General features: G+C 44.7%; 1 protein-coding gene and 2 long non-coding RNA genes across 3 annotated transcripts; 1 reads left to right on the top strand and 2 right to left on the bottom strand.

The window, feature by feature from the left end:
* Window positions 1–4,178: 4,178 nt before the first annotated feature.
* LOC124267830 lies at window positions 4,179–19,730 on the bottom strand. Its single transcript, XR_006896139.1, has 3 exons — window positions 19,688–19,730; window positions 19,455–19,513; window positions 4,179–4,260 (listed from the first exon to the last, which is right to left on the bottom strand). It is a non-coding gene; the product is annotated as an uncharacterized LOC124267830 (long non-coding RNA).
* Window positions 14,633–16,573, top strand: LOC124267829. The gene is made up of 3 exons (XR_006896138.1): window positions 14,633–14,991; window positions 15,916–15,971; window positions 16,425–16,573. It is a non-coding gene; the product is annotated as an uncharacterized LOC124267829 (long non-coding RNA).
* Window positions 19,731–20,416: 686 nt separating the features above from the next.
* On the bottom strand, window positions 20,417–21,064 carry LOC124267856. Its single transcript, XM_046702848.1, has one exon. The coding sequence runs from the start codon at window positions 21,062–21,064 to the stop codon at window positions 20,417–20,419; it is 648 nt and encodes a 215-aa protein (XP_046558804.1).
* Window positions 21,065–21,523: the final 459 nt, after the last annotated feature.

Raw genomic sequence — 21,523 nt, 5'->3', positions numbered from 1 at the left:
TGGCTGATAAAATGTAAATGCTTATAATGTACTCTGACATATGAATAGGAGGTGAAACCTTGGTTTTCTGTAACCATGGTGTAATACCATTGGTGCAGCCCTCCCCGACGGCGCGTCATCCAGTCTTTACCCGCCTATAGCAGGCTCTTATAGTCAAACCCTTCACTGGACGCACGATTGCAGGCAGACTGCAGAGCCAGGATTTACCAGTACCCTTTTTCCAATGTACCCTCATGTACTTTCCGTTCAGGAGTTCCTTTGGCTAGCTATACAATGCATGATAAACAAATTTACAAAGACAGCAATGAGCGAGTTTCCTGCTCTATGAGTTCCAGAATATATATACTTAAAACGTTGCAATGCTGGGTCTTTTAGATTATGCCTCTCTCTCTCTCTCTCTCTCTCTCTCTCTCTCCTCTCTCTCTCTCTCTCTCTCTCTCTCTCTCTCTCTCTCTCTCTCTCCCTCTCTCTCTCTCTCTCTCTCTCTCTCTCTCTCTCTCCTCTCTCTCTCTCTCTCTCTCTCTCTCTCCTCTTTGACTACTTTCAGTGGTTCCACAATTTCTGAGTTAACCTTGGCGTATGAGGGCATGGACCTTCACAGTCTGGAGGAAACCTTCGACAGCAACGGACAGACGATATACCGGGAGGAGGAATGAAGATGTGAGGCGGGGCTCTAGGAAGGTACATGCCAAAGGTGCCCATGTCAAACATTTTGATGAAAATCGTCTGAAGTTGTCGATGTGACCTTGTCTCGTGACCTGTACTGCACAAATGTCAATGTATGTGTCACATTACTGGCGTGTTTGGGTTTTGTTTTGTTTTGATTTTTTCTTGTTTTTGTGTGTATTTGGTGAGGCAAAGGAAATCAGTTTGGCGATGGACATGACGGACTCTATCGTTGCTTAAAATATAACAAGGGGATATAACATAGTTACAGGCGGCATTGGGCCATAGCAAAAGCTGTGAGTTATGGCAGATTGTGTGAGTGTGTCGTCTGGTTTCGAAGACTTGAAGGTATGTTGCCATTTCATTACTAAACATATAAACAGAAGCGACAAAACCCTTTCCACATCCATAAAGAATCTCTGCCAAAAGCAGAGTCGATTATACAGTTGTCACTGTATCATAAGCGGAGTGTTTGTTTCAGCAGTATTACGGCTGTATGATGGTGTTTGAAAACCGTGGGATCCCGAGGCCGGATGATCCGGGACGGGGCATGTGTTTGTGGATCGCTATGAATGAGTATTGATGCGGGTGTCCGCTAAAGGGTGAGCGTATCCTGCATCGCCGGTGGAACCCGTCATAGGCTTGTATGCTAGGAATCTTGTCATTTGTTCACCTGAGGAAATGCTGCGAGAGACATTATGGTGTAAAGTCAAGGTGGGGTGCTTCGGACATGAATTTTTATCACTGGGCTTTATCTTGTTGTTTGGAGCCTGGCCGGAGGACGTCGTCGGTGGTTGTCTCGGCACGTGGCGATGTTCCGGGGCTGCTGTCGCATTTCGGCAACAGTGTGGGTCGTTGGTATCGTACACACGGATTCCAGAGCGCAATGTTGGATCAGGGCGGTCCGCTCTTATTGTGTCGCCCCAAACCTGGTAGCAATAGCCCAGATCTACGGGACCCACAACACCCCCACAGCATACACGTCATTTTATCTGTCAAGCTGTCTCTAGACTTTAAAATGCCGTTGAACTTGTGACTGCAAGTTAGTGTCCCTTTCCTGTTGTGGACCGATCCTCCTGGTGTTAATGAACGGATTTGCTGGCCGGATAGCCGTCATAGAGCTGGAATATTGCTGACTGTGGCGTTACCCAACCGACAGAATACCTCCATAAACCTGGAAGGACGCTTACACCGGTATCCAAGTAAACCTGAGCAGCCAATATGACCAGACAAAACATTGATTACATACTAATTACAGATTGCATGTACCTAAAATCCTTATTTGTAGGCGATTCTCCTTCTACATTATGTTTCCAGCAATCATGCTACTCAGAGAATATCCTCGTGTTTGGATTAATTGAATATATGTCTTAAAGCTGTATGGTGTCTTAGGTTTGATCACAGATGACAAAACTCAAATGGGTTAAAAGCAATATCTTGATTGAAATTTATTCAAATAACATTCATTGTAACATGTAAAAATATGTATAAGTATTTACAATGGAAGTAAATGTGTTAGGGGGCAGTGTCGTGTTACAGGGTCCTTGAAGTGTCACTATTAGTAGCCATCTCCTCACTGAGGCCGTAAAAACGTTTGCATTTGGTACATAACTATTTATAAAGACAGGGTTACAATATAATTAAACATGACATATTTGCCCTTAGACCGTTCATATGTAGGCCGTCATCTACAGAAACACTATGACTGGGCCCATGTCTTCTTCATTAATTTCGTTGTAGATATGTTTGATTTCCGTGATGCGGCTTCCTTGGAAGAAGGCTACTGTCTTCCGTGCTCGTCCTGCAATAAACAATCGATTATCACAATTTGTATTATTTAAGTCAAAACTAATGGTTCTGTTAACGCCTCACCCAGCGGCAATCAACTCTATGGCGGCGTGCGGGGATATATTCAACCCCAAACCTCAAGCGTGTTCTGAAGCGAGGTTTCCATGAGTTATAAATGCCTACTTTAATGAGTGCGTTAATGCTTGACTTGATGGCGTCACAGAACGTGCTTGTGAAATCCTGTTCAGAAGAACAAAGACAGTTTAAGCAGTAATTCCCTGTAACATTCCTTATTCCTGTTTATACACAAATGCGCACTTCGACAGGACCAGCTATCAAGGTATTCACAGAGAATGTAAAAGATATAAAATGGCAAAATATCATTTACCTGTTGACACATAGCTTGTCTGTGAAGTACTCATGTTTGTACCCTTATGGTCCACTCGATAACCGCATTTTCGGTGCGTATAAGTGCATGTATTGCCAACCTTCAACGTGGGCCCGGCTAGCGGCGGATGTGGTTGGACACCAGGAGAGCCAGGAAGAGACGCCGCACAGCCTGTTGGGAGGTCCGATGTTGATGCCGTTCACTTGGTTCTGATGAGAGAATCATGTGAACGTGAATGGGCGGTTTAGATCGGTTGAGTTGGGGTTGACGGGTGGATGTGTTGGTGGGTGGGTCGATCTCTTGTTGTGGGTTTAACGGGTTGGTTATGTGTTGGTGGGTTGGATTAAGGATCTGTTTTGGGTTGGCAGTTGGATTATTACGTTTGATTGGTGGGAGGGATCGATCTCGGTGAATTAGCGGGGTTGGCTGTGGTGAATTGTGTTGCTGAAGTCGTTTTGGTGCGTCTTGGTTGAGTTCGGCGGTATATGTTGGTGGAGTGGAGTTAGGTCGATCTGTTCATTGTAGAGTTAGCATTGGATGTGCTGGTGAGATTCAATTGAATGTAGTAAAACATTCCGACTATGGAAACCATAAGTTAAGTCTATATGGTAAAGATTTGTATTAACAATGTGTTTTGCAGTACCTGTATCACATGTCGGCGCATTAAGACAATAGTCCATGGAGCAGTTGCTGGTACAGGAACGTTCACATGCACCTTCACTGACGTCACATCCGTTGACGCACGCGCCAGTCTTCTGATCACAGATCCCGTCACGACAAACCTCACAGCTGTTATTACAAAGCTCCCCAAAATACCCAGGTCTACATCCGTCCACACAGGTACCGTTGTGTGGGCCACAGGGTTAGTTCTTGCAGCGGCTTACAGTCTTACACGGCTCACAGTCCCTGCCAGAAATAGCCAGATCTACATCCATCCACACAGTCACCTACAGCATCACAGCGTCCACCACGACAACCTGCACTGCATGGAAAGAGGCACCGTAGACCATACCAGCCGTCTACACACAGCCATGGAGGCACTCGCCACTCTCCATGTGACACTCAGATGTACAGAACACCGAGGCACTGGCGCCATAGGACAGACATCTGATTGTGCGGATTGGTGCTGGATACAAACTTACAGTGTTGACTGCACTACATCAGGCAGTAGGCCTTAGTTAATTCATAGTAACTCTTACATTTAATTTTGCAGTTTATTCCATCGTAACCATGGATACAACCGTCAGTACATTTCCCCACGCCTGTCCTAGAAGTCGTCTTACATACATCATTCTTGCAGGCTTTGTTACATTTTGTTTGACAGAACAGGTCAAGGAATACCCAGTGTTACATTCTGTTTGTACAATGTCCTCTCTTGTCGCAGTCTGAACACTCCTGGCGGTCCCTGCACACTGCCGCTGTAAAGTAGTCAAATAGACACGTTAACGATTGATCTCGTCATAGTCCGTGATTCCTTCCATGTATGTTACATAGCAAGACAGCCACAACTATCAGTACTATACACCTCCTTGTCACACTGCCGCTGTAAAGTAGTCAAATAGACACGTTAACCATTGATCTCGTCATAGTCCGTGATTCCTTCCATGTATGTTACATAGCAAGACATACAACTATCAGTACTATACACCTCCTTGTCACACTGCCGCTGTAATGTAGTCAAATAGACACGTTAACCATTGATCTCGTCATAGTCCGTGATTCCTTCCATGTATGTTACATAGCAAGACATACAACTATCAGTACTATACACCTCCTTGTCACTCTGCCGCTGTAAAGTAGTCAAATAGACACGTTAACCATTGATCTGGTCATAGTCCGTGATTCCTTCCATGTATGTTACATAGCAAGACATACAACTATCAGTACTATACGCTACCTGCACTACTGGTGGGTACTTGACATCCGCGAATGAAAACTGAATTTGAAAAATATTGAATTGAAAAGCTAATTTCCCCTTTCATGGGATCAATTAGTCTTACGATGAAGCGTCGTGTAAGATACCATGTGATATTCCTCAACTTTTAAACATGGTCTGTGATTAAATGTTAAAATGTTTTCGCTAAACATATTTAGTTTCATTTACAATGCCACACCATGCATCACGTAAGGGTATAACTGAAGCTTTTGAACGACCTCATATGTGTACTGTAGATTAAACTAGACCAAATAAAGAATTACATTATAGATTACACATTGGCAAATATTTCCGTATTATCAGCCATTGGTTTGATTGTTTGTAATGACACAGGAAGATTATCATTCCTCGAGCAGATTAAGACTTAACGCTGATTACAAACATGTCCGGTTTAGTAATGGCAGTTAAATTGTTCACCATGAAAGTAAAATATGCCGAAAATGTTATATTGCATTGTCATATGTTTTCGGTCAAACATACAGTTAGAGTAAAAGTTCTTACATGAAAAACACATATGAGAGTTTCGTGGACATTATTAATCAGACCTCATTCTAATATCATTTGGAGGGAAATGGTCAGGTAAAAATAATATAAAATAGAAGTGTGTAGAATTCAATATTGTCAAATACGTGGTTCGATATATTTATGACAGGTTTATCAATGTTATCCAAAATAATGTCTCCAAGTTCAATGTATATTGATAATTCCTTTCGTTCAAAATGTCTCCGGAATTATATTCAGCGCTAGTGTGTTGGGTGAAATGGAGTTGAGTGAAGGGAGATATGACGTAAAGCTGTAAAGGCGACTGAGACTGTAGATACAAGCAGTGGCACAGGTTACAGCATAGGCTGTATGGTAAAGCAGTTGTGTAGCAATTCTCTGTCTATTGTTATGAGACAGTGTTATGCGTTGTTCAACAGTACTTCTATTAGGTGCCTGACTCTGAGGGTGTGGGTTCGAATCCCGGATGGGACCCAACCCAAAAAGTGCTAGAATCTGTACTTTACTGAGAAAGTGTAATCCCAAATATAACATATGTTACACTTGTCCTAGTTATTGGTTTGGTTACTGTAACTGAGAGGTTAATATTACCATCATTGTCCTATTGCTACAATCAATGTTCCTGTATTATATTATCCAATCATATGTCAGGGTTTAACAGTTTTTAGTAAGCCGGTAAGCGAAATGTCAAACCAGACATACGATGAAGTTCCTGTTGAAGCCTGTGAAATGCCCTCAGCCGGCTTGTTATGTATAAACGGCAATGACAACGTTGTGAAGACATTGTTTGATTGTTTTGACCATATTTCCCAAACATTATCCATGGACAGACTGCCTTTATTGAGAGATGCACGGTACATAGATACGTTGGTTATTTCAGATAAATGAGTACTTCCGTATAATGTGATGCCCGATGTCTGCTTTCGGATAGTTTTTTATGATCATCGACTTTCTGTTTATCAAGCGAAATATGACCTCTTCCGGGTGGGGGATTTCATTTCTTACATTATGCGCATAGAAACAACTGTTACAATTGGTATGTGAGAGAGAAATACAGAAATAAAACTGTGTTCGGCGATAGACGCCTCTCCGACTGGGTGATGGCAAGCATCTCGGGGACAGGGAGTTTGCAGATTTCTAAATGTTATCACGATTGCAGAGATTTGTTATTGCATAATTGACTATTGCATAAATATATTTTTAAGTATACATCAAATACAACTATTCTCTAAGTAGTCATAATTAGAGAGTTACAGTTGTGAGTGTCTAACAAGCTATTGTAGGATTATAAATCAATCATGAGAAGGTTGTTGAGTTAATTTAAGTATTTTCCTGAGAAAATTTGAAGCCTTGTGTCTTGATGATATAATCGTGGACATATTGAACTATTCAACTATGCCACTGCATAATGTTGACACCGTTCTGCTGTAGGAAGTCCCGTGTAGCTCTGGCAGTATGGGCCCGGGCGTTATCATGCTGGAAAATGTTGTTCCGGTGACGTGCGAAATGTGGTGTGACGTGGGGTCTGAGAGCTTGGTCGATGTAGCGTACTGCTGTGATGCCGCCACCTCTCCCTCTACCAAGGTTCCGGAACAACACAGGACCCACTCTCTGGTTCAGGCCTATTCCACCCTATACCATGATGCTTGCACCTCCCCATGTGTCTCTTTCCATAACACATTGGTGTGAGTCACGCTGGCGACGTTGTCGCCATATTCTTGTTCTGCCATCTGCAGTTGATACGCAGTACCGACTCTCATCCACAGAACAGTTCTCCATTGCCTGTATCACCAGTTTTGGCGTTGTAGGGCAAACAGTAGACGTTCACGCCGATGACGAGGGATTGGGATAGGTCCCCGGTAAGGTCTACGGCAATGGATGTTCCCGCTGTTACGACGTCGGCGTACTGTACGAGTACTGACTGGTCTTCAGTGTGTTCCCACTATCTGGCATGCTGTTTCGGATGCCTGCAAGAAGGGATTCTGCACATGCAGTAGTATATTCAGTGGGGGTACGAGATCACTTTTGCCAAAGGCCTCTGTAAAGCTTTATTTCATAGATAAAGCCTTTATCAGGACCTGATCTCTCTCCCCCCCCAAGTCCCCAAGTGTATATACCACTTCTGAATCCCCCCAACCAACTTCCTGGTCACTATGGCCTTGAATCGCTACTTGGGTGGCAATATGGTGCCGTGAGGTATGATCAATAATTCCTCTCTGACGAACCCCCTCAGCGGCCCGTCTTTCAAGTAGTACAAGTTCGGTTCGTCGGCTTTCATGTCCACTTTATCTATGCTGTAAGTCTTTACCGACCATGTCGGGTCGGTGGCCCGTTTCCGAGTGTCTCCTTCGTGTTTCCCCAGCTGGTAGAGGTACCTCACGAGAACCCGGTCGGGTATATGTTTCTCCTTCCCACGCGATGGTGCAGCCGATTCGGCCGTCACTGATTTCAGTTTGATAGCGTCGGCCGGTTTCTTGGTAGATAGCCGACACCAATTGGGGTAGCCGCGCTACCCATTCCGTCGATCGTCTCCCCCGGGTTGGCCATCTCTCTCGCATACTGGTGCCCGAATAAGCGCTCGGCAAAAGTCCGATTGAATCTCTCGACTATGGCTTGGCTGCGATGAGCTCCGGTCGCGCCACGCCTGACTTGGACGCCATGCTTGGCTAGCAGTTGTGAAACTGCACCCATGAACTCCCGTCCGGGATCAACTTGCAGCTCTGTGGGCCATGTCAGGGGACTGCGCTTGTATATGCGCTCGAACCCGCGGGCTACCTGGACCGATTAAGGGTTCAGCTTCTTTGTAGCGGCTGGCCACGTCAACGACGGTTAGGGCATACTTGTACCTCTTGCCGTGGGGTAGGAACAAGATCGGCCAGGTGGACGCTATTGGGCTTTGGCACAACGAACTTTCTTCTAGGCATGTAGTGTGGTGCCGGAAGGTAGATTGCCACAGGGCTTGTTTCCCCAACCACGCTTTCCCCAACCACTCTCGCCATTTTGGCTAGTGACCATGTCGAACTCCAGAGAGATGTTGTCGATGGTGTGTAACTGGCCTCATCACCGTTCGGCATACGCACGACTTTGCTGTAGTCGTTGAACGTGAGCTCGTATTCAAGTCTGGCCTGGTAAAACGGTGCATGCCCAGTGAGGAACTCAAAGTCGAGCAGCACGCAGAGCCTGTTCCTGTACGCTTCGGCAACTGCCTTTTCACCCGCGGGGATCTTGTCAAGCTTGTCTGCCGTGAAGCCATACCCAACGCGCAACCGAGTTGACTTAATAATAATCATAATAATAATAATGGCACTTATATTGCGCTATATCCACGCCAATAAGGTATGCTCAAAGCGCATTGCCTCAAACGATGGAAACAGAGGCAGTTGAGTTCTCCACAGTGGTATGAGTTATGGTATAGTGCTTGAAAAGGTAGGATTTAAGACTGGATTTAAAAGTTTCAAGAGATGGAATCAACTTCAGTGATTTGGGTAGAGAGTAGCGGCTGAGACAGAAAAGGATCTGGAGCCGAAAGTTTTAAGTTTGGTGACAGGCACCCGAAGGAGCTGTTGTTGACTAGAGCGTAGAGTTCTTGAAGGGAGGTAGGAGACAGTCAGATCACTCAGATAGGCAGGTCCAGTACCATGGACAGCTTGGTAAGTGTGTGATAGTATTTTGAAAATGATTCGCTCAGGAATGCGAAGCCAGTGAAGCGAGTTTAGTACTTGTGTGATGTGTGCCTTTATGTTCGTCCGAGTGACCAATCTGGCAGCATAGTTTTAGATGTGCTGCAGATTTGTTTGTTGTTTGGTGATTCCATAGAGCAAACTGTTGCAAAAGTCTAATCGAGAGAATATCAGAGATCTCACGAGGGAGGCAGCTGCGTCTCTCGTCAGCAAATGTCTGATGGCACTGATGTTCCTCAGGTGGTAATGACTGACCTTGCAGCAGTGGCTCACGTGATCTTCCATGGATAGTGAGGAGTCAAGGTACTTACTGACGCTTTGGTACACGTCGATGACATGTTCTCCCTCGCTTTTCCAGAGGTTCCCGTAGCAGTGAAACAAGTCGCTGTAGTCGATGCTCAGCACCTCGTTGCCGCTGATCTTGATTGTGGTCTTCTTGACGATGGCCCGATCTACGTTCCCCACGAGCTCGCGTTTGTCGTAGCCGGAGGTCAACGTGAGGTTGAAGGCCAGTCGAACCGTGCCGGGCATGATGAGGTCGTTCTCGCCAGGTTGGGGAATCGAACCAACAGCGTTTGGTTCTGGTCTATCTTGCTGGGATTGTTGGTGATGGTCACCGACTGGTGCACGGCTCTGGCGCCTAGAGGCTCCCTTGATCTCCGGAAAGGGTCTAGCTTCCTACCGTATGACATTGTTATATACATGAAATATATAAGTTTAACATAATTAAATATAATGGCTGAAGGTGGTTACGATAACATCCAGATGGATGACTTGTTGGATGATAGTGCCCACTCGGTCGGGGAAGAGGAAACCTCGTTCACCTTGGGCAACAAACTCCTGAAGCAGACCGTCAACGACTACTAGGACGCGTTGAAGCGTAGGCACAACGTCGAGGCGTTGGGACGAGACTATTCCAGGTTCACCCTCAACGAGAACGGCACGCTGCGATTGAAGGCTAACCAGAAGATCAATCTCATGAACGTGCGCACGAGAGAACCGCTTGCCTTATCGACACTCATCAGTCACCATGGGGGTATCCGTGATGAACTAGGCCTCATAGATTACGGTGGCGCACAGCCCCAAGCTTCCCCCGAAGGTCGTCCAAGATCTGCAAGCTACCAGGGCCGAACTCAACGATGAGCCCCAATGTGCCATCGAACAACTGTTGGACACGTACCATAACAAACCCTTAACTGGGCTCAAATTTACCGTTCGAGAACTGAGAGGGCTGGACAAGGCCATGCAAACCATTAGTGGGTCACTCGTGGACAACACGGCCAAACTGGACGCGATCAATGAACACATCACCCGTGAAAGAACCAAACTCGGTGAAGCGGAGGACGAGTCCAGCCGACGTCGGATCATGGAACGAATACGCAACCTGGAAGAGGAAAGGTCGACCTGGCTGGAAGCGATGTCCTCCTTCCAAGACCAGCTTCAGTCCCAGATCAGCCGCGTGTGGGAAACCATCGATCGAGTCCTCTATCAGGACACCACGCTAGCTGACAGGATCCGAATCCTCTTCCGAGAGCAAGGGATCACCATCGACAGCATTCTGACTGCATTGGGCTTCATCATATCAACCCTGGTCGTGTCGCTGATGGGTGGAGGTACACCAACACCCCCAACTGGTGGCGACGCCAGAGACTGGGTGAGAGGGCACCTGAAATCTCTCAGGGAGGCCCTGGCTAAACTTGCGGGTAAGGCCGCTGAAGCCCTGCCCGGCATCCTGGGTAGCATTGTCTCGTGAGTACGCTTGCTTAAACAGCCACATGGCTCGGGCAAAACCTGTGGGCAGCCATTGTCGCCATGGCCGGGCTGGTGTACGTCGCGGCTAAGGAGTTTTTAACCAGATGAGGCCGACCGCGATCCCAGCGACCACTAGCGTGGTTTTACTACTGGTGGAAGTGGCTGTGGGGGTGCGGGTCAAACCCTGCGCTCCGGGGGTGGTACAGTCCCACGTCGAACACGTAGTCGACTTTCGACCAGGCGTATTCCAACACGTTTTGGTAGCGTTGGATGGCACTCGGCAGGTCGACCGGTCTAGTGATAGCATCCTCGACGTTGGCCACGAACTGTCTCTGCATGTCGTAACCAGTCCTGGTGCCCACGATGCTGGAACGCGTTTGTGCCTGCGCACCCACCAGCGCCCACACATACGTTCGAATCGAGTTGTTCAAGCATGAACCTTTTCCAATTGTCCACGGAGTCTCGTCCTTGGGCTGCTCCACTTTCTGGACGGTGAAAGCAACACCACCTTTAAAGTTCATACGATCATCTCGCCATTCATTACTCGACAAAGCAAAGTCCTGGCGTAGTACATCTCGTTTCAGTAAGTCATCACTGACTTCTTTCACGGGCCGCACCCCATCATATTGAATACCCAACCCGTGGTTCGGCCCCGGCAAACGCCAATCTGTCTTCGGTCTAGTTCGAATTCATTGCAAACGCGTTCGTAGGCCCGTCGGTCGTACGGGTTGTTTGCCGCGTCCCATGCTTTGTCCTGTGGGAGCGGAGCACTGATCTCTTTGAGGATACGCCTGACCTGGTAGTACATGTGAAACATGAACACAGACCAACCCAGCGGGCCTCGCCGAGTGTCGGTCAGCGTCAAGCCGCACCCCGTTGCAGCGCACCACACAGCGAAGTTGAGTTGGTTCTGCCAGAACTGCATAGGGGCATTGAACCAAGCGTGGACTGCCTTCACGTTCATCACTGCAAAAGCCTATACCGGTCACCGTCATGGGTACGAAGGTACCCGACCTAGTCCCGTACCGCGAGCTGTGCATTCATCTCGATCAGCTGAGCACGACAGACAACATTCAGGCCGAACGCCCTTCAACGCTGCTGAGAGGCGTACTGGTGAAGACGGAGAAGTACAACGACGGTCGATACATCAGGAGTGGCCCTCAACACTCAGCTCGACCTAGTCCACATTGGTGATGATAGATGGTCGGTATACCCATCGTTCGATGGCAAACTGTTCGACCTAGAAGACGTCCAGAGCACAAACGTCGCCCGAAACAAGCCGTATGCCCTCGTCTTCACCGACGAAGACAAGTGGGTGTTGTTACCCTCTTGAGTCGACTGGTTTCTCAACATTAGGCTCGGCTCCCCCTACGTGTTCACGGAGAAAGACAACTACCTAAACAAAGTCGTGAACAATGGGACCCTGCTCATGGCTTACGTCCCGACGCAGAGGCGTAGCGTAGTCATCAGCCCACTCTCCTGTATGGCAGCCCACATGCTGTCGCGCAAGCCCGGGACGCAAAACGTGTGGTTGCAGGTGGTGTCTGAATTCGAACGCATGGTCAACATCCTGGAGAGTCTACCGGCGTACTCCAAGTCTACCTAGGTGAACCATCGCAGCGCGAAGTCGAAGTCGTGAAGGGGATCAAACTCCGGTGGGTCAAAGAACACCAGTATCACGTTTGCACTGTTTACGTGCCGGTGGGCGTCGACGCCCACACCAGTCTGCAGGGGGTCACCGTGACCGTGGAAGACACGATATCACTCACCAAGAACTTCCTACCCGACAACATACACTTCATGGGGGTGAGGTGCACCCCTGAACTACTATCAGAAAGACAGTTGGAAACTATCTTGTGATAGTAGTACAGCAATGAACAATCATCGTCCCAACATCACACTCGGGGACCTAGGAGACACAGAGGGGTTCGATCGGCTCGACGGGGAAGGCGTCTTGTATGGCCTGTATTTGAAAGGTGACGTGTACGAGCGGGTGTGGCTGGCAGCCTCTAAGGAGCCTGAGTGGTTGATCAACATTGCTTTCACCTCACCTTACATCTCTTTCAATGTAAATGGTCCTGTCTCCGAGGTTAAGAACAACGGTATCTTGCTTGGGGTGTTCACCCCGCATCTCCGTGATATAGGAGTCTCCCAAATACCGGATCACTCGGGTAACATGTTAGTTACAGACACGGAGGCAGAGTTAAGGTTGGCATAGGCGATTCCCAATTGGGGCTAATGGCTATGAAACCAAGCTCCACACTCTTCATAGAAGTCTTTCTCAAGGCCATTTTTAGGAGGGCAGAACGACAACTCCTACCCAGGTTGACACTACGCTGGATGGGCCTCAGTGACCAACGTTGCCGTATCGTCGTACACCTGGGGCCCTCGGGGTTTACTACCCCCTTATGCATCGGGGACATTGAGGTATCCACAGAGTCGCCTATTAGCCTCTCACCTATATCCCTGTACGATGATCTAAGCCTTATAAGCCTCAGGTACACAGGGCAAGAGTTAAGTATCACACAATTAAATCTTATCTCATAATATATTATACACAGGATGGGCCTGTACCCAGTCGTAGAAGAAGTAACGAAGACACTGGAAACTGTAGACGGGTTCTGCTTGAGGCAGTTATGCGACATAAAATGCCAACTAGAACAAGACCGCGACAGACGGGCAGCATTATGCAAGACGTACCATAGGGCTTTCAATGTCGTGGATGGGGTTGATAACGCCCTTATGACAACCAGCATGGGACTAGGGGCGGTAGGTGTCGGGTTGTTGGCCACCATCGTAGCTGCACCAATAGTGCTAGGCATCGAAATAACAGCTGGGGTGTCAGGGTTGGGGGGTTGGTGTTTAAGTTTGCATCCCGCTGACTGCATCGTAAAGCATTGAAGCACGATGAGATCAGGGTTCTGGCCGAAGCAAAGCTGAACATGGTAAGCGACCACATCTCCACCGCACTCACTGACAGTAAAGTCTCCGAGGAGGAGTTTCGTTTGGTCCTCTATGAACTCACCAAGTACCACGAGATGAAGCAAGAGATCCGGTCCAAGTCTCGTAAGACTGCCGTCAGCGAAGACGAGAAAAAAAAGTACATAGAACAAGGGGTACAACAAGCGTGGCAAGCCTTCATTACGAAGAACAAAGAGATCATAGGCGATTCACATTAAACTGTTTCGTCGAGGTCAACATGATGTAGGTGTTGGTTCGAGGTCATAGTGACCAGGAAGTTGGTTGGGGCTGCTGAGGGGGTTCGTCAGAGAGGAATTATTGATCATACCTCACGGCACCATGTTGCCACCCAAATAGCGATTTAAGGCCATAGTGACCAGGAAGTTGGTTGGGGGATTCAGAAGTGGTATATACACTGGGGAAGAGATCGGGGCCTGATAAAGGCTTTATCTATGAAATAAAGCTTTACAGAGGCCTTTGGCAAAAGTGATCTCGTACCCCCACTGTATATACTACTCATGCTGTCGCACAACATGGCGGTCTTGTCGTCGTTTGGTCACCCTTGGTCTGCCAGTACGGGGGCGATCATTGTGGTGTTGGTGGCCCGGAAACGTTGCTGCAGCCTGTAAATGGTCCGAACGTTGACCTGGGAGTGATTTGCAACGGCTTGTGCAGTGTGGCCATCTTCAAGTCTTCCTAGCGCCATTTTCCTCTGAGCTGTGGTGAGAAGGGGCATCCTGCTGACGTTGTAATGTGAATGTTTCAACCAGGTTTGGGGGTGCATTTTATAGGGCTGGGACTAGATTTTCGAAGCTCTCCAAGTGCTAAGATTGTCGTAAGTGCCATACATTAACTTTAACTTACGACTATCTTAGCGCTAAGACAGCTTCGGAAATCTAGGCCCTGGTCCTTGTGAACAGCAACTGCAGCATCAGTTGCATGAAAACATGGAGAAATGGGGAACATTCCTCAGTTATCTCCCTTTACAGCTTCGCCAAGAGATGGCGCCAATCACTACGGTCCTAAGTGTACTTCCGGCATAATGATGGCGTTCAAAGTTTGTTGCACGGTCGATTTCAAATGCGCAGCAATATTACGATGCCTGAAACGTGCTGCCGTGCCTCGGGATGCTGCAATAGAGGTTCGACGTGTCCGAGAGGTCAAAACTTGCTGAAGTGGTGGTTGACTATCATTCAAAGTAGCGACGAATGAAACAAAAAGCATGACGAGGTAGCAGTCAGCTCTTGCTGGTCTCACTCTCAGTGTTGTGTGCCATTTCCTCTTCTGACAGAGCGATTTTGTTACTGTAACTAATTATGGTAAGTACCACGTATTTTGTATCTTTTACAGTTTGAAGAAAACGTTGTTATTGTTATTCTCCTTGCCAAATTTAGTTAACGTGCATGCCAACCGAAATTACGAGCAGGGGTTTTGAATCGATTCAGGGAAAAAGAATGTGTTGCTTAAGAGGGACACATGCTGTACAGAACTGTTCACGCGAAACATTAGGGGCCTCTTACTGTAGTAATAATCAAAACGTACAGTACACTTTTCGCTTTACAAATGGTGCAGCCCAAGGCGTGACCATCTGTAGAATGCCACTCATGTTATCGTTTGAAATCGGCACCTCAGTGAAGCTATAAACATGATAAAACAGTTTCTGTAGTAGTTAGGCTTTATTCATTGTAAACATTATTTCAAAATGTTCCACCGTACTTGAACACAGCTATTGCATTCTAATTTCAGGTTAATCTATTGAATTTATTTTCAACTATATTTCAATTATATCTAAGCAAAGCATTCATCACGTGATATGGCCTGTTGATTTTACCTGCTTGTCGTCTCTCATACAACACCTGGTCATGCATCTTAAATACAGTTGTCAGTTACCTTGAGTAATTTACTTAAAATTCTAATGTTTGTGATATTTTCACATATGCTTATATCTCCTGATGACTGGTAGGTAGAGTAGGCAAGTAAATTGGAACCCCAAATTATTATTTTCAATGTTTTAAGGTAATTGGCATTTCACAAGTAAATTTTCATGTGAACCTGTGGGTTAACTTTCATTTTCTTCTTGCTTTAAAAAGCAAGTTAGCATCATTATATACATGATTGTGCAAAGTTGTTTATGTTTGACAATAACACCTTTGCTCCCTTCATTGTTGAATTAAAATTTACCAAGAATGCTAATACACAATTGACTTTTCCCCTTTAATGCATCACATTACATCTCCCTACAGGTGCCTGTTGTCCCCAACGATGAGGCCCAGGTGATTCCAGAATACACATGCTACAGGTTAGTGTTTGTTTACTTTTGATATGAATTTGTCTGAATAATGTCTGGTGTACTTGTTGAACACACTTCTTTGTATCAGAAAAAATTTTAACTAGGAGAGTTACTTGCTTGATAACGGCGTTAGTAGCTACACCACAATGTTGCTCATATTATATTAAAGAAGTTGTATATCCATAGAACTCTCCTTGTTGTTCATCACACCAACTTTTAAATGCCACTCAGAGAAAAAAATGTCAGCATATTTAAATTATGCTTCTCCGTAGTTGAAACATTTGTTAAGAATAATGTTTTCCACCTTTGACCTATCGGAATGAATATGTTCATTATGTGACATGTCTTTTTCTACAATAGTAACTTAAATCTGATAATGGTACATTTTCTCATAACTGGCAGTCATGAGATAATATTACCCTGTATCAGTTTGGATAGTAATACTCCACTGATGTTTTCCAGGATGAATACGTCTGAGGCAACAGAGAGAAACAGATGTTGTATGACCAATTCTTTCCCTGGACTGTATCAGCTGACCCACTTAATGCTGGTGGATACTTGTGATGTTGAATGTAACTTTAGTGAGGTCGCTGGGGAGGAAACAATCACCCATGATGATTTTGATGGCAAGAATATTGAGCCAAACATTTTCTCTCCAGACTGGGCACAGGCCAAATATGAAAGTACCTGTATATCAACACAGAGACAAACATGCAGTGCTTCCAGTACTAACTATTATGCTTAGTGCTGCAGCAATTTTCATTTACACAGGACTGTCAAAGTATTCAGACTTCACTGTTGTACTTCCATTTTTGGCGCATATGCATGTCACCTAAATTATCTGTACAGCAGTATTGACAGTATGATTGTCAGTGTGGAAAACATCAACATGCATCTGATGTAAGTGTTAATCAAGGTTCTTCAAAGGAGACCATCATTTTTTACTGTATGAATGTCTATATTTATGAATGTCCGTACATGCAGAATATAATATGTTGAACAATAAAAACTGAAATGACAACCCAGACTTTGTTGATTTTTGTCTGATGATAATTGACACAGGAGAATAACCTTAAGTATTGTAGAATCTCAATTGTACCATTTAGACTACCATTTAAAACTTAAATTATTCCTTGTTTCAGTATTTCAAATACACACTGTGTTCACTGACACTGTGAGTCCATTATAATTGTGATGAGCCTTGATGTAATTTGCAAACCCTTCACACATGCTGGAATAACAAATGTGAAATATTTGTATTCAAATTTAAAAGGCTCCCACCTTAAAAGACAATGTACCCGATACCCCTTGCTTCTGGCATCATATAGTTGCGACCTCCAGTAATGGTTCAATGTGTTTATAATATTTCAGTAATTCACTCATGCTTAGTTACATTATTTGACAACACCTGAAACACAATTTCAAATAATATTCTTGTGTTTTCAAAATGTGATCTATCATTCAGATACTGGTTATTTGTGTTGAGAAGAGACAGCCTTTAAAATGGTACAGATTGGGGTGGAGTCCCAAATGATACTTAGAAATATATTGTGCAAGCAATATGCCAATATGGTGTGTGTGTGTGTAAGTAAATTTGTACATAAAAAATATTATGCTTAAAATTATGGGGTGGGTTTAATTGATTTTGAATATGACATATGCAAAGGGGGTGTGACTTACTTTGTACATGAATTATAGGGAGGTCATTCACATTGTACATAAAAATCATCACAACACCCACCTCACTAATTTATGAACGGTCCTTTAAATATGTATGTAGAAACAATTAACCGGAAGTTGTGAGCTTATTTATCGAGTGAATGGGTGTAATATATATTGTTGAACACACTGTCAGCGAGTCGTTAATTCGATGAAAATGATTTATGTTCCGTTGCCATAGCATTTCCTCTTTCCATTGCATCCCAAAGCGTTATAGGCTATGAACATAGGTTGTTTACGTGAACGAAAACTGAAGCACTTATGTTGTGCGCGTAATCAGGTCAGCGCTAACGTTATTTGTGTAACGCTAATTTCAGTGTACATTAATCCTATGTTCTAACAACTATTACCACGGCATTAATGCTCTGTGTAATGTGACATAATGGGGAGTAAATGGTTTGACGAATTTACAAAGCAACTACTCAATAAGAAATTCCGAGAAACGGCAATATTACAATAACTGCAGTACCGTTCTGTTAGCATTATTTTTCGTCCAGACACGCTAGTTCTTCGTGCTTTGACAACAGTAGTCAGTCGGGACAACTTCCAGCTTCCGTAATTCGTAATATAAGAACCACAGAGTTAAAAGTAGGTTTAATGTCGATTTAAGTTTAGGCTTGGCCGATAGGCAGGCCTATATGCCAGTGTCAGAATGACAGCTGCTGTTGGACCGTAACTACCGCAGCGCTCCAGGCGGGCAAGGGGGCGCAACTCCAGGAATGTTCCCCATTGGCAACAGCTCACTTTTACTTTTCCGAAAATCAACTACCATCTCTTTCGTTTTCTTAATATTTGATTTAAGAAAGTTGATTTTGATTTTACAAACAACATACAAACAACAAATTCAACAGCTGAATGAGAAAAGGTAAAATCAACTTTATTGATTAATATGACAGTTATGAAATCGTTAACTCTATCAACATAATTCGATATATCTTCATCACTACCACACCCTCCTAGTGAATTCATGGATAGCTTGGACATAATACAGTATTCATTTCTTTTGTACGACGAAAAAATGTTTTTAAAATGTCTAATTCGAAAACATAAATATACTGCGAAATTGTTTCGTGTATTTCTTATTTTTTATTTTTATTTCATTTCATCTATAATGTAGTGGTTTAGTTCGTGATACATTTCGGGGGAAACGTTTCTAGATTCTTGTGACTGCGAAGATACTGGGAGCGGAACAGTCGTTTTACAAAACGCTGGTCATAGTTTATTGCTAGTTTGTCATACAGACTCTGAAACAAATATATCCAAGAGAGCTCGTGCAAGTCTAGAATAGGTGGCAAGTCTAGATTTCCACAGTTTCATACTGAAAATGAAGGAAGTCTCTGGGCTCTTTTTCATTATATTTTATGAATAATTTTGCTTCTGTAAATATGTTCATTTCCGAGACTAGATGTTAGTCTAGGTTTATTGACAGCTGTGCTCCATTGCATTGAGGACGCTCTTCTCGGCAGGGGAGATCGCATGCACACCCTTGCACTTTGCCACTCACTCCACTTACTTGTGTAAGAAAGTGAGTGGAAAACAGAATGACTTTATAACATGTGGTCTGTCGGGAAGGATCTAGAGGATACATTTCTGTGTGAGGGTGATTCGAGTTGCGATAAAGTCTGTCAAATCCACATCACGTCAATAAACCCTGGTTAACGTAAACTAAGGATTAATACCTAACCTAAACTGGAATAATACGTGTAATCTTATATGATATACGTCATTATGTTGAATATAATGAATAAACAGTGAAGAATATGTCCGTCTTACCCTGTGTGGAAGTTACTGCAAGAAGTAGAACAAGACCCACGGAGAGCACCATGGCGTGGCTGGAAGGAAATATATGCGTTAACACAAACTGACGTACTGGATATCAATACATGTTGATCTAGGTTGATATCACAATAAAAACACATACTGATATTGACAATATTGATATGAACATGCTATGTGTCAATTGACAAGTTGTGTTTTGCTGTATCAGAGGAATATCTTAACCCTACCTTTCACACGGGTGTTACAGCCATGAGTGCAACTGGTGATCTGCTGTTTGTGATAGTTTCATCTTCCTTCTGGGGAGAAAGAATGACGTACCAATCTTCCTCCAGAGGAGGAAGTAAAGGTGCACACATTAGTAGCCTTGGCTAGGTCAAAGGTCATGTCACAAACACCACATGCAGCTAAAGGTTAATGTGAATATTGTATTGCAAGGTGCAAAGTAAGCACAACTCTACAAAGTCTGCATAAACAACACAAACCAATACAAGCGTGTCTAGTTAAAGGCGCAAACATGATCATATCGTGGTGCCCATTATCTGTTCCCGCAAGACCTCCAGGCATTGCTCACGACGGGGGCTCCCGTTTTGCCGGACGCTTTTGTTCGGAATAAAAAATCACCGATGCGCGATAATCCCTATAACAGGGGATTCACTTATAGTCTGTTTCGATCTTACAAACGGTCTAACACACTATACTTCATCTCGATATTTTTATTTCAGCAATTCAATTTGGTATATTTTCTATTCTACACATTAGGTACATTTTCAGAAAATGGTTACTGAAGACATAAATAAATATATTTGTTATCATAAATATACAGAATATACAAATATACACATGTACAGAAATTTACAGAAGTATACATCATTATTCCAACACAGGGACACCAACCAGGTCTGAGACAATATCCCCATATGCCTCTGGGGTGTAAGCCCCATTCACGAGATGCACCTTCAGCACTGCAAGACGATCATCCAGGGCTCGATACAGCTTCTTCCTGGGACGTCTGGAACCGTAATTGTAATTTCCACCCTGGACTGATGGTTTTTTAGAAGGTCCACTAACTTGGACAAGTTTGGATGACAGGCTGACAGAGCATTTAAATGAGAGTGCCAACCTTCTACGTGATTGGTCGTTCTAGGTCCATCTGTATGAAAGTGGTTCCAGAGCAGCAGCTCGCCACCCTCAACCCACTGCTCGGTGACGTAGTCGGCAAACCGTTGCACACCCTGGTCATTCCGATCAACACTCTCTAGTGCATGAAACCAAAAGTTGTCGACATCACACCCCCTAACCAAAGGTAGTGCTAATGCACGCCTGACAAATGTACGCACGTTGTCATCATTCTTGTAAGGTCCCTGCAGTCCATAGTTTCTTCCATGTTTCACCAGGGCCTGTCTGTTATGGAACTTACAGCCCTTTAGCTCAAACTGGAACACTTCCGTTGCTGCATTCTGTGCACCTTTCTCAAAATCACGGAAGAACGTTGAAGGTCGTAGATTGATGTTGTGCTCAGCTGCCTTCTGCTTGAGAAGTCTTCCGAAATCTGCATAGGTTGATTGTTTCTTATCAGGCAGTAGGCCATACACTAGAGGAAACATTTTCCCCTCAACAAAAGCATGTATAGTATAGTATAGTGTACATTTGATAGAATAAAGAAGGACACATGCTAAAAGTACCATCACAATAATATACATCAGCAGCAGCAGCAAGGTGACGAAGGTTTTCATCCGTAGCAAATATCATGATCTTGTTGTGGTCAGTAGCTTGGAGCAGGAAGTCCGCGTTGGTAGCCGTCTTTTGGAAAGTTGTCGGGGAGATCGACGTCGTCGCGCCGGAGTGGCAGGTTTGGCATTTCCTTGGCTCGAGATCGGTACAGGCTGGAAGGCACTGCTTCGGGAACATCTTTCCGGAGTTCTGGAAACAAAAACATAAGATATATAACAAATAAAATAGAATATAAACTTATAACATATAGTATCTTACTGACTTGATATTCCATCTGGACTGGTCTGTAACCCCTCCGGACTTTGGTCTTCAACGTGGCAAGAAAGGTGTCA

Source organism: Haliotis rubra, unplaced genomic scaffold, assembly GCF_003918875.1.
Source record: "Haliotis rubra isolate DU_JTF1 unplaced genomic scaffold, ASM391887v1 Scf134, whole genome shotgun sequence".
NCBI classification, from domain to species: Eukaryota; Metazoa; Mollusca; class Gastropoda; order Lepetellida; family Haliotidae; genus Haliotis; species Haliotis rubra.
This window is presented reverse-complemented; position numbering and strand designations above follow the sequence as displayed.